The sequence below is a fragment of the Polistes fuscatus genome, unplaced genomic scaffold, assembly GCF_010416935.1.
Source record: "Polistes fuscatus isolate 324 unplaced genomic scaffold, CU_Pfus_HIC Scaffold25, whole genome shotgun sequence".
Taxonomy (NCBI): domain Eukaryota; kingdom Metazoa; phylum Arthropoda; class Insecta; order Hymenoptera; family Vespidae; genus Polistes; species Polistes fuscatus.
Genome location: NW_025113102.1, coordinates 261,393 through 275,469, shown reverse-complemented (window position 1 = coordinate 275,469; position 14,077 = coordinate 261,393). Strand labels below are relative to the sequence as shown.

General features: G+C 27.4%; 1 protein-coding gene across 2 annotated transcripts; it reads right to left on the bottom strand.

Moving 5' to 3' along the window:
• Positions 1–1,503: 1,503 nt before the first annotated feature.
• On the bottom strand, positions 1,504–12,247 carry LOC122518589 (putative phosphatidate phosphatase). Of its 2 annotated transcripts, none has more exons than XM_043637604.1 (8): positions 11,844–12,247; positions 6,144–6,295; positions 5,003–5,107; positions 3,996–4,198; positions 3,730–3,787; positions 3,444–3,620; positions 3,034–3,135; positions 1,504–2,948 (listed from the first exon to the last, which is right to left on the bottom strand). In XM_043637604.1, exons 1-8 carry the CDS (start codon positions 11,905–11,907, stop codon positions 2,931–2,933), a joined length of 879 nt encoding a protein of 292 aa, XP_043493539.1. In that variant the 5' UTR covers positions 11,908–12,247; the 3' UTR covers positions 1,504–2,930. The 2 variants fall into 2 exon arrangements, with proteins under 2 accessions (XP_043493539.1, XP_043493538.1); XM_043637603.1 differs by having other exon boundaries at positions 1,504–2,030.
• Positions 12,248–14,077: the final 1,830 nt, after the last annotated feature.

The window sequence follows — 14,077 nt, the reverse complement described above, 5'->3', positions numbered from 1 at the left end:
GTTGTTCGTGTATTTACTTCCCTTTTTTCGCGTGTTTTTATTTATTTTTTGCTTTCCTCTTGTTATATAAAATGTTATAGTAAATTTTCATGGGAATAAAATAATAGGAATAAAAAAAAATTGTTCAATTGTTTGTATTTTTATTAGATACTTATATGAGATCTATGGTGGACATCAAGGCAGCATATCATGAAATTAAAGATTGTCGTTATGTAGATAAAACTTCATTTGTATTTGCTATTACTTCTTTTTCTTCTTCTTTTTTTTTGTTTTTGTTTTTTTTTCTTTTTTAATTTCCTACATCATTCAATAATGTAGATAATGTTATTCTCTCTTTATGAATTCGCGTTACAAACTGTTTCGAAATATGTACGATAAGTTTAAGAATAAATATATCAATGAAATATATTACATTGGTCTCTCGTGCACAGTTACTTCAATTTGAATTCAGTGCTATATCTAATATTACATTACTAATTTTCATTACGAATATAATTGTCGTTATTGAAGTGTGTTATTGAAGTATTTGAAGTGCAGGACTTCTCAAAATTTTCTACTTGGCGACTCCACTTTATATATTTTTGCGACTCTGGGTATATAAACTGCATGCTATCTTCTCATTCTTTATCATAAATTCACAGATATACTGTAAAGATATTGCAGCGTTGGCAAACCGGTTTTGAATTAATTTTTGGTAGATAAAATTGTTTAGTTTTGCTAAAATATCTACGAGTTCCAAAATTAGCGATTGCATAACGGGTCTAAACCTTGAGAAGCCCTAGTTTAATGTATTAGCATTGTAATATAATATTCAGAAGTAGTACACAAATTCTGTTTTCAACGAAATTACAAAGGCATCGTAATTCTTTCCAATAATTCTTCTTTTTTTCTTATAATTATAATTATTTATCGACACTTCCAATTGTAAATTATTATTGATTGTAAACATTTGATAGAAAATTCACATATAACGTGATGTATTATATAAGTAAACTTACTACTTATAAATCATGGAAATAACAATACAGTGTTTACAATTTGTCTAATATAAATAAACATAAATTAACAAAAATTAGAGCCTAGGATATTACGGATGTTAATTAAACAGTCATCCGAAATAACATCATCTTCTACTTCTAGTAGTAATAGTTGTAGTAATATAGTAGTAGTAGTAGAAGAAATATAGAGCCTTTTCTTTTCTTTTCTTTTCTTTTTTTCTTTTTTATAATTTATAAACTTAATAATTTATATTATAAATATCAAATGCATATGTGTAAATCTAAATTCTATTTTCTACATAAAAATATTTATGAAATAAATAAAACATTTCTTTTACAATGTATGCAAATATAGAGAATTTTCTTACATATACATAGGATTCTAATCTAATTAAGAAATACTTTCAGATATAAGAATACAGCAACATAGCTGTATAAATTTATATATATATATATATAATGAATCTAAAGCACCATTTTTTTTAATGTGTATATATATTTTTTCTTTTCGTTATTTTAAGTAGCATGAATCGTATGTGTATTTAATACACATCTATGTACTGTAATACGTAGATCACATAATTCTAATAAAATACTAATAATACCAACGATTTTTTTTTTAAATATTATTGAAAAAAAAGAAAATAAAATATATATATATATATATATTTTATATTATTTATTTTAATTGACACGATTGAACAAATTTTCTCTAAGGTCATCATCGTATTGTCCCTTTTTTTTTCTTTTTTCTAAAAAAATATTTACACTAATACAGGGGAAAATACATTAATTGTTTTACAAATTATAGAGTCACAGTTAGATTAATCGAAAAACACTGTGGTCTTTTTTAAATAAATAAAAATTAACAAGAAGTAAATGTATACATATATATATATATGTTATAATATGTATATTGGCTGAAATCAATATTCATTCAGTCCTGTCAACTTCTTATTAATAGGTACGCACGTAGTTACAATCTCTGTCCAGTAATATGTCTTCAGCCTCTTCTCTTAAGTTGCTAACAACCTTTTAATCATAAAACGAAGACATTTTATCTTTAATATGTTATCAATTCGAATGCTTGCTTGTTTTATTTTTTCTTTTTTTTGCCGAAGAAGCTAGAAAGCTTTTACGTGAATAACATAAATAAATAAAAAAGAAAAAAAAAAGAAACAAAATTAAAAAAACATTATAGAACATCACAATTGTGTACGAAAGATCATAACTAAACGAGTACGACTATCTAATTTGATAAAAGATTCAATAATTAGCGTGCAACATGTTACATAGAAAATATTTCTACGTTTTATCGACGTTTACAATATATATATATAAAGGAACAAATTTATTCAAACGATCGTAACGAACGCTAATTTACGAACAGAAACAAAGACGAGACGGAACGTTGCACAGATTATACGAGATCATTTCAAACAAAAAAAAACCTTTGATGATCTAAAAAGCGTAAGCAATACAACAAGATAACAAAAGTTTTTTTTTCATGAAAGAATAATTGTAATTTCAAATAAAATTCTCTCATACCCGATCTTATTTGTTTATGATGCGAAGTTAAACTGGAGTTAATTGTACGGAGAGAAAACCGAGGATGGATTGAATGATGGATGAATCTTCGCAAGAGGAGACCTTTAGCAGCTTTTTATCTTATCCGATTGGCATGTGTTGCATTCAGCGAGGAAGAAGAAAGAAAAGAAGAACAAGAAGAAGAAGATGAAGAAGAAGAAGAAGAGAGATGGAGAAAGAAAGTCTGAGTTAGAGAAAAGGCCTTCCAGATGAGAGATAATAACTGCATCAAATGTGTAATCCAAGTTGTAAGGCAGTTGAACTAAAAGGTCCCAAAGGATGATGGTTGTTGCATCATCAAGGCCGACACTAGCAAATTCGACGTTTCATTTTCCCGAGAGCACACTAGCTTCCCGGAGACAACTAGAAGACAGTCATGGCCTTGTTGCGATCAGCGACAAATGATCTCGTTAGGTCAACGATTGTGATTAGCATTGCCATTATTCACCTGCGTACCAGCTTCTGTTGCTTCGTAGTCCCCTGTTGGTTGTTGTTTTTCCATTCGACAGCTACTTTGTCTTTCTTCGAAAAGATCCGATATGCAGAATACCTACAAAAAATATACAATTTTATTAGGGTTCTGGTTTGATATAAATCATACTTTTACAAATTTATATATTATTATTATATCTTACATATTATATTATTAAATCTACATTTATTATTATCTTACATATTTGTATTTTTGACATAAACGATACTTTTGAATTGAATCTTTGATTTTAATTAACAATGAATAAATTTGGTTTTATAGTAAATATAAAAATAAAAAAGAAGAATATATAAAATAAAAATCAATGAAATAAATTAGAGTTCTGTGGTTAACATTGAAAATAGTTTTTAAAGAAAAATACCTACCACAATGAGAGCAACAATAGTGCCGATAGATGAGCCAGCTAAAACATCACTCCAATGATGCTTATAATTGGAAACTCTCGACATTGCAGTAAACCACGCCATTGAGATGCATATCAGTTGGAGTAGATGTTTCAGTAATTTGCTACCTTTCCATGTAATTCTAAGTTGTAAATAAATCTGCAAGAAAAAGATAGAAGGAAAACAATGGTAAACGATCGTATTAATCTTTTTACATAATATGTTTTTCTCAGGTAAGATAACCGATCACAGGTTTCAAATAACTTACGGCAAGGTAGATCATCGTGTAAGCTGAAAAGGAAGAGTGTCCCGATGGAAAGGATAATCTGAAAAATATTATTCGTAGATAATTTATAAAACGTTTAAGTGTATTTAATGCAATGCATGTAACGTAACTGATTGTGTTCGATTAAATTCTATAAAATTAATTATCAAAAGGAAAACAATATAATTGTCTCTACGAGAGACTACTGTGTCATTTAATTTATTTGATTTAATTTTATACTCGATAAAATTTCCTGTTATTTTGTTTACCTCATCTCTTTAAGTAATTTCGATGAAATTCCATGTGCGGTGCAAGAAAAATTTTCTACGTATCTGTATTGATTTTCAGGTAAAGAACAATTAACGTCCGGTACGCAGAGAGTTAGAAAATGTGGTCTCAAACGACCAATCGTGTATTTGGCAATGTCCGTTACCAAAACTGTCGTAGCAGCACCAAATCCGAAAGTTCCGACCTGAAAAATATATACGTCATGTTAAAGAATAAATCTTGATTATTATGTGTGAGTTCGTATGAGTCATATTAAATAGTAGAAATTAATTGGATATTTAATATTGTTTTAATATTGTATTTGTCTTATTGTTAAAGTTTTAATTAGGCTTGACAAATATATATTTGAATTTATTTTCATTTAGTTTAACATTCAGTTTATTCATTTGAAAATGTAAAACACGTCATATTCTTCAACGTAACGAACCAATCAGTCAATTATAAATATACAAACGGTTTAGAAAAGAAAAATAGAAATAAATTAGATTGAGATAAGAACCAAATTGGAAATTGAAACGCGTTGAAAAGTGTACATTGTAAAAATATTAAGAATAGTGTCAATATAAATAGTTCGTTTGTTCTGTGTGTATAAAAATTATAATTACGCTTTTTATATCCTATCCACCGTTCTTCGTATTAGATTAGATTACAGTAGCACGTTCGTAAAAACGAGAGAACGTGAATTAGCATTATTTTTAATTCAATGTTGAATAACTCATAATCCAATGGTTTCTATGACTAATTAGCCATTAAAATTCAACACACAAATATTATTATGTAATATTTACGCGAAGATAATTATTATATAATGTTATACTTGTTAAAAAAAAAATAAATAACTGCGTGTATTCTCTTATCGGTATTAATTTTTCTTCATTTATCTTTCTATAATTATAACTTCCGTATTTCTAATCTATCTTTCTTGTCTATTAGTTGAAATACGAGAAAAAAAAATCAAAATATTTTTTACAAAAGAAAAAAAATGTACCTTAATGTAAGCCATCCAAAGCCAAGGTGGAATGGTGTATCCAAAAAGTACCTTCGAAGATTCGGTAGAATATTTTCTTCTATACAAGTACTCACCTGCAATCATCTACGAGTAAATAAAAAAAAGAAAAGATATTACTTTAAGTAACCGATCGATAAGATAGTTAACAGTAATTGCATCGTATTTAAACGATACAAAAATAAAATCTTTTAAAATGGATGATAAAAGATGAAATCAAATCTAAGTAATAATACTTTTGTCTCTCTTTTTATTCTTTATTTATTTATTTATTCCTTTCTCTCTCTTTCTCTACCCTTTTGTGTGAATCTCCACCGATGTAAAAGGCTACATCCGTATACCTAAAGTGGGTTAACCGGTCAAACTTGAAGTAAATGGATAGACCAGGTGATACGAGCCAATGGTGGTGGTGATCGTGCACCAACAATCGTTTCAATGAAATATAACTGCAGCTCGGAGAAATTTTACCTGCCTATCCAAAGACGTCGACCTTCTTTCATCTTTTCCCTCAACCCTCCTCCTCCTCATCCCCACCTCCCCCCTCCGGCACCACCGGAGAGTAGAATAACCTGAGTCTCTATTTCTTTACACGTCAAAAGAGATTAAAGATTTTTTTTTTGCTATGAAGAAGACGGTAAAGTTCGGAACGACGGACAGAAATAAACCTTTTTTTTTTTTTCTTTCTCTTCTTCGGATTCTTACAAATCTAGACATACCATCTTTTATATCCATTCCAACTATTTGAAGAATTTTATTTTATGAGAAAGGTCAAATATATTTATTATCGTAGAAATAATAAAATATTTCAGCCGGTAAAAAATATAATCTATCTATTTTTATCGTTTAAACACGTTTTTGGCTTATATTCTTCTTTTTTTTTTCTTTTCTTCGTTTACTCAACCTTCACTTTATTTTATTACATATTTCCAACTGTCATAAATAATGGTATATTATAAAATGGTATATTATAAAATGGTATATTATAACAGTATGTTATATATATATATATATTATAATATAAAATATAAATAAATAATTATAATGATAATGGTATCAGATAAATCACTGATTCGTGTACTATCTTTATATATTTAAGAAATAGCGATTAATACAGGTGACTCACCGTGCATATAGGAAGAAGGAGCCCAGTGACATAAAGCATGGCACTAGTAACCGTAGATGAATGATATGGATGCATCAATGATTCATCGTTGCAGAAAAACCCACGTTTGTATGGCTTACCAAAGAGGAAGAACATTAAAACCGCTAGGCCAACTATAACAAAACATTCCCATAAGGATATACAAATGTTTTAGGAAAATTATCATAATAAATGTTAGGAAAATTATCATAATAAATGTTAGGAAAATAATCGTAATAAAATGTTGATTTTGTTTTAGAAAATTTGTGATTTCACATATAATTATGTTTTGCTTTCTAATTTTATTTTTCTCTTCTCATTTTTTTTTTTACACCTGCAACAAGTTTCACCTGATATATTTCCAGGTAAGAAATTTGCATTGGTTTAATCATTATGTCAGTTCGTAACGATCTGCATACATCAGCATCCTCGGTTATTACCTGGTATGGTAATTATGGTCAAAGAAAAAGATACAAAATGAGAAGTAAACGTTGCGAAATTATGGTCCCCGATCGAATGGTTTTGCATGAGACACGCATATATTTATGGGGTTGGTAATATTCGTACTACGTAGTCGTACGGGTATCGACTATGTAATTTTATTTCTTCGTAGTTATAAATGCGAGGAGAAACAAAAAAATAAAAGAAGAAAATTTGTAAAAAATAAATAAAAATATGCAAGAATATCTCAGTAGTTATGTTATTTGCATAATCGCGCATTTGACGAAGTTGTTAAATTTAGAAATTTTTTAAACTGCGTAATACCTCACTTCTCGTTTTAACTCTAACAGATAAAATATAAAAATAATAAAAAAATTACGACACGCGAGATTAATTGTTATTGCGTATTTATTCGTTGTTGTTGTTGATATTTCCTCATTGGTTAGTAGACTTTTTCTACGCTTTTAATTCTCGTTTTGCATTTAATATCATTTTCAGAATGATATAATTTATTACATCTAACGAACGTGACAAAAAATTTATATTCGATGCGATATTATTTAAAAAAAAAAGAAAAGAATGTTTTATTTATGAACGCAAATTATCATAAAACGCAAAGATAAATATAATAAGAAAAAAAAATTGTGTAAAATTGTCATCGAATGCATGAGACAATAAAAAAGAAAAAAATAATATTGTGTATGTTTAATTCACACACACACATATATATATATAAATTATTTCACTTATAAAAAATTTCATTAGAAAAAAAAAAAGTAGAAAATTATGATGTATATCTATGTGTCTTCCCATAATAGGAAAAAGCCGTTCCATAGTGTAATGCTATCGATAACGCGATAGAAATAACACCATACGTCATCTTTCATCGCCAACTTCTTCTTTTTATTCTTCTTCTTCTTCTTATATCTTTATCATATTCCAGTTTAACAGGAGAAACAAGTATAATAAATAATCATAGAAAAAGAGAGAGAGAGAGAGGGAAGTTTAAATGCAATAGAGTGCATAATACAGTAGTCGGTAAACATAAATTAGATCATACAAATTACCAATAAAATTCTAATACGAATCTTCAATGAAACGTTCAAATTTTACGAGCCAACTAATGTGTTTCTCGGATTCCAATGAATTGACTCTCTTATTTCTTTCCTTTTATACTTTCTTTCTTCCTTCCTTTTCTTTTTTTTTTTTTTTCTTTTTTTTCTTTTCTGAAAGGGTCGAGCAGGTTCTCGTCATCCATCCTAACGACGTCTCAAAGGGAGAGATGATCATTGTGTGTGAGTTCAGCAAAGAAATAAGCGTTTAACGCGTATACCCATTGATGAATAGTGTGAACTCGGTAGGATCTTCATTGTAAATGCTGGTCTGCTTTAATTTACACAGTTATAGTCAAACTCAAAGATTATCTCTTATTAAATCTCACTCTTTCTCTCTTCTATGAATAATTTGCAATTACAATTTGTTATCTACACTTTATAAATTATTATTTAAATAATTTTGACGCTTATAACAATTACGTTAATATTACAAATTATAATATTGATATAGAATTTTGTTAAGTATAATAAATTAATTAAAATAAATTTATTAATTATTTTGTTATAATATTTTTTTGATAATTATTATATTATTCAATTAATTATATAATAATTATAATATAAATTATAATATTGAGATATAGAATTATTGATAAGAATTGTTTTTTCAAATATATTATTTATTAAAAAAAAAAAATAATAATTAATGATTACTCGTATGCTAACGAAATGTTAATGAGATTATGTTGATTATTGGAAATATTCCAACCCGTTGTGTAAATAATTTTTTATCTATGCTAAATATATATATATATATATATGTGTATGTCCATGATAATTGGCGTTGTTAGTTAATTAAATGTTAATCGAGAAAGATAAATAATGAGATGACAAAGAGATCGCATACTTCGAATCAGCATGTTTTCAGTGATTCCAATGCGTGCAATCTTCTAAAGATATGCAGTTTAAAGAATTGTATGTACTATTTACGCTGATGCGTTACGTGCTATCAAGTTCTACGAAACTCTAGTAATAGTTGAAATGCTTAAAATAAATCCTTCGTAAATACATAGGTATATAACATATGTATCCAACCGTGTGTTGAAATTTTCAAATTAAACGATAACCGATTATTTTATTATTCGATTATTATTTCAAGTAAAAACGCTACCGGAAAATTGATCGATCATTTAATCAATTTTTAATGATTAACTCTTTAACCACACTCTATGTAATAGTTAAACTATACGTCATAAATTATATTTTACACATATACGTAATTGTTCGTGCATTCAAATGTACGAGTGTTCGTGTAATGAAAAAAAAGAAACAAAAAAAAAAGAAAAATAATTTAAACATTTTTTTTTATCGTCAGAAAAAGTTTCTTTTATTTTTATTTAATATTATTTTACTAACGACAACTATAATATAAACAATTCAACTCTGTTCCATATTATATTTTTTTTTTCTCTACTGTAGTTAAAAAAACGAATGACAAATATTTGGGACGACCGGATATAAAACACAATAGAATATTATTGTTGTACGTTAATTATAAATAAATAATACTTCGATATTATGTCAAGGTATGGATCACATACTCTATAATAACATAACCGTTTATTTCACGCTGATGAATTCACCTTCTTCATTTTTTCCTATCCGTTTAAACAACAAAGATAATATATAATCGTGTACCGAGGATGTTTATACATGTGTGTGTGTGTGTGTGTGTGTGTATATTCAATGAGTGACATAATAAGCCACCCACGTAAGAAGTTAACGATTGTCTCAGGTGCCTGAAATAAATATCACACGTCATCGTAATAAAACCTACGTTTAGTAAAATTAGTATGATTATTCAGGTGAATTGAAAAATTATGTGTGTTATTTGTCATCGACTACCAACCTTAACTATACTCGATTAGAAAAGAAAAAAATTAAGAGACGAAATAACGATCATAATCACTTCAATTTTATATCTTTTTTGCGAGATAATATCTTTAACTGACTGATTAATAAATTTCGAGTAATATACAATTAAATAATCTTTCTCAGTACTGTTATTCATTTTTAAAAATATATTTTTATCATATCTTGATATATATTTTATTTATCAATTTAACTAATAACAAAAATAACACATATGAGTCATGAAAAGTTATTTCATTTTTCCACGTAGCAGGTGTGTTTTTAATTACGTTTGGATTCAAAATGATTGTAATTAAATATTGAACAAACACGATTAAAAATTTCTCTTAATAATTCAATTTCATTTATATACGAGTTTTTATTGAACATTTTTGAAACATATTTTAAAATAAAATACAATGATGTATTTATTAATGTTTCTTTTTTTTATTTTTTTTAAATAGCATTCTATTCAATTGACATTTAACAATAATTGTTTATTTATAGATAAGAGAAACAATAATAGGGCTTGGTAACTCTCAGAGGCGTGTCGTTTTATTCACAATGAAACTATGTCATCTTTCTTTGGATTAGATCGATGAAAGTAGAAATAATATTTACGTAAGATACTTTTCATTATAAAAAGTAGACCGAAACGTCATTTAAACTTTCCGAACTAATTTATGTTAAAATGTTTCCTTTTTTTCTTATTTTTTTTTCCCCCATTCAGAGATTTTTAAATCCCACTCGTCGTACTTTCTATTCAGGTGTATTACACGAAATTACATCAACTCGTTAAAGTAACCTGTAAATTTATGTACAAACACACACACACACATACAAACAAAACATTGTCTATTCATACGAAAAAACAAACGTACATAATATTACGTTTTGCAACACGAGTATATTGTCAAATTAATTTTAAGTGAATTTTAAATCATTTTAAGTGAAATGAATAAAGCTAGAAGACAAAAATGGTGTTCTATTATTTCTTAAGAAATCATAGCAACGATACTAATTAGAATGACAAAAACAAATGAAAAGTAAAAGGCATAATGTATTTGGTACACATGCAAATCATTTTCTTCGAGATAATAATACAAAAGAATAATAAAACAAATGTTAACAGAATATTAATGTGTCAATGGTTTCTTAATCAAAATTATCTATGACAAATAATTAATAATAATAATAATAATAATAATAATTTGTTTTTAACCATATATTTGTTGGTTTGAGCCAAACTACTATACTACTATTATAGAACCAGTATACTTTTATCTACATTTTGTGCGTTATTACTATTATAATGATAAATTTAATAATAATTACATCATTTTAATTTCCGTTTTGTTTTATCTATATATTATATTGTATTACACTATAATTAATGGTCCTTTAGGAAGCTTAGGGGCTCTAGGTTCAATAAAATATTAATAAATAAATAAATAAATAAATAAATAATAAACGATTAACATATGATAATGTATTCAAAACTGGATATGCAACGTTGGTGAAGGTGAATTTATTATTTGTATAGCAAATTGACGATCCTTCCTTTCAATGACCTCGAAAGATTGCGTAAATTGTTGGGAACTAGAAGTGGGGGACTTTATGCGAAAGCTAGAAAGCAAGAAAGCAAGAAAGCAAGCAAGCAAACAAGCAAGGATGTTTCCAGGAATCATTGCCGAGTTAATCACGACCGAATTCATCGGTTTCTTGGGCGTGGAAAGTAGAAAACTAAACGTTTAGTATGATACCCACGTAAAAAGATAAAGAAACAAAGCAAGAGAGATAGAAAAAATAAACAATTCATATCTTTTTCTTCCTTTTTTCTTTCAAAGAAGAAGAAGAAGAAGAAGAAGAATTCGCGGATATCTTGGATTCTTTGAACAAGTGCAACAACAGTTGCTGCCCGTTCTCAACGTGCTTCCACCGAAGTATTTCAAATAAACAACATTCCGAAGAATTATTCTCACTCTATTAAAAATATATTTTCAATAGGTTTAATTGTAAAGTTAAAAAAAGCTCTGAGAAGGTGGTTGGAAATCAAACGTACCGCCTAACGGAGTGCTTTAATCTGTCACGATCTGTCATTCCGTTTGACGTAATGCAATCATCGTTCATTGTACTTCAAACTACTACTATTACTCTTGTAATAAATCACTATTATTATTTCTAGTTTGTTATACAGCTAATAAAATTCATTTAGAAGATATAATATACAATTTTTATCTAAAATTTAAGATAAATAATCTGAAATCACACTTACCGATAAGTAAGCAGACAAAATCGATGATGACCTTTCGTAAAAGTAACTTTGACGTACGATCCATCTTTTATTTCCTTCAAAGATTTTCTTCTTATGGTTGTAATAATAATGATAATGATGATAATAATAATAATAATACTAGTTACAACAATCCACATTAATTAGATATATTTCTTATTCACGTTTTTACTTTCTATGATTTACGAGCTTAATATTTATCTCTGTGTGTGTACTCTTGTTAGTTAAGTTAGTTAGTGCGCGCGCGCGCGCGCGTACGGGCGAGTTTGCGCACGTGTGCGTATTTTATTGAGATTGAGAATAAGAAGAGTACGCGCGAACGCGATGCGAAATATCATTCGTGTGTGTAATACGTACGTGTGTGTAATATATATGCTCGCGTGTGTGTATCCATATGTATATATATATATATATATGTGTGTGTATATGTACCTATCGCAATTCTTTATAAAAATTTCTTTTCCGTTCAAGGTCAAATGGAATAAAAATTCTCCTCCTCTTGAGATTTGCAACAGGCAAAAATGGTTAGAAGATATAAAGGATTGAAATGAAAAAAAAAAAAAAATAGCGAAAGAGTTAGAGAGTGTGCAAAGAAAGAGAACGAGAATGAGAATGAGAGAGAGAGAGAGAGAAAGAGAGAGAAAGGGTAAATCACAAGGAGAAAAACAACCAACTCCTTCGAGATCCAAAGGAAAACTGTGCGACAACGGCGGTTCGCGGCGGTCGAAGAATGCGTCTGCGCTTCGTTGCTGCTTCGCTAATGCGGGCCGCACGTGCGCATTTTGATTGGACAGCAAGTGCCTAGAACGCCCTTCGAATATATCGAATATATCGAATATATCGATATCGAAGTATATTTTCGCAATGTATCTTCGAAATATATCTTTGAAGATATATTTTTATATATGTATACATATAAATATAATAATATAATTAATATAATATAAATAATATAATAATATAATAAATATAATAATATAATTTATATATAATAAATATTTATATGTATATATTATAAAATATATTATATTTATATAATATATATATATATATTTTATTTTATTATATATAATATATAAAATGAATCTCTCTTATATATTTTTATATATATAAATAACTTATATATTTGTATTAATAAAAATTCTCAACACAAAATGATTTTTCTCGTGAAATTTTCTAATATAAGAGATCATTCATCCTTTGCAATATCTTTATCGCATTTAAATATCCCAATCGATAAGAAATAAGAAATTCTTTACGACGGAACTGAAATCTCAAGGGGGAGATTTCTTTTTCTTTTTTTATTTCTTTCAGATAAACTACTGAATTCGCACAATGACATAAGAATAATTAATATTATTATTTAGAAGATAATAAAGATGTTCGCGCCGTTTCTTTTTCATTTTGTTTTTTAATTGTACGATTAATTGCATTTTTATGTCATGTTTTTTATAATTGCTATTATCTTTAAATTACGATTTCTTTCATTTATAAATCGCCAATATATTTGCGCGTTAAATGTATTACCGTAAAAGAAATAAATGATTCGTATTTAATCGTCAATGATATTGTTTTAATTTTATAAAATTATGATGTCTCTCATACAGACGTATTAGTATTGATTTTATTTCATTAGTATCTTTGTTAAGTCTTTCGATCATCTTTTTAAAACATAATGTGGCCCTTATAGTCATTTCTTTTTTTTCTTTTTACAAAACCACTCTTCTCGTGCGTTTAGTTTGAAATCTTCGTGAAAGAAAACATGAATGGAAAAAGATCATCGGGAAAAAAATAATATTTATAATATCAAATAAATAAATAAATATAAATACTGAATAATAAATAAATACAAATAAATGTTTGCATACTTTTGAAAATTTAACTTTGCCAATATTTTGTATATGAAACTCGCAATTATATTTAAATGAATTTCTTCAAAACGCACATTTTCTTTTCGAAATTACGCGCACGAAAATTGAATTACATTTATGTACGACAATATTATATAATAGAAAAAAAAATTAATCGCGTATTGTATTATTTACTATAAATCACAGATAACTTGCTAGTAACATATGCCTGTAATCATTCCTTCATGCTTGTACAATCAAATGATAATAATTTCAAGATTAACGTATGATTAAACTAAAGTAATAACGTTATCATTCTTTACCACTATCTCATTAATTGAATTATTCCCTCTCAAATATTATCTG

What these genes read in the sequence shown, in the direction of transcription:
- LOC122518589 (XM_043637603.1), bottom strand. Translation starts at nt 11,907, where the DNA reads ATGGATCGTACGTCAAAGTTACTTTTACGAAAGGTCATCATCGATTTT. An exon ending in TTTGGATGGCTTACATTAAG is followed by an intron (nt 4,199 to 5,002) that starts GTACATTTTTTT and finishes TATATTTTTCAG; the next exon opens with GTCGGAACTTTCGGATTTGG. An exon ending in CTATTGTTGCTCTCATTGTG is followed by an intron (nt 3,136 to 3,443) that starts GTAGGTATTTTT and finishes TATTTTTTGTAG; the next exon opens with GTATTCTGCATATCGGATCT.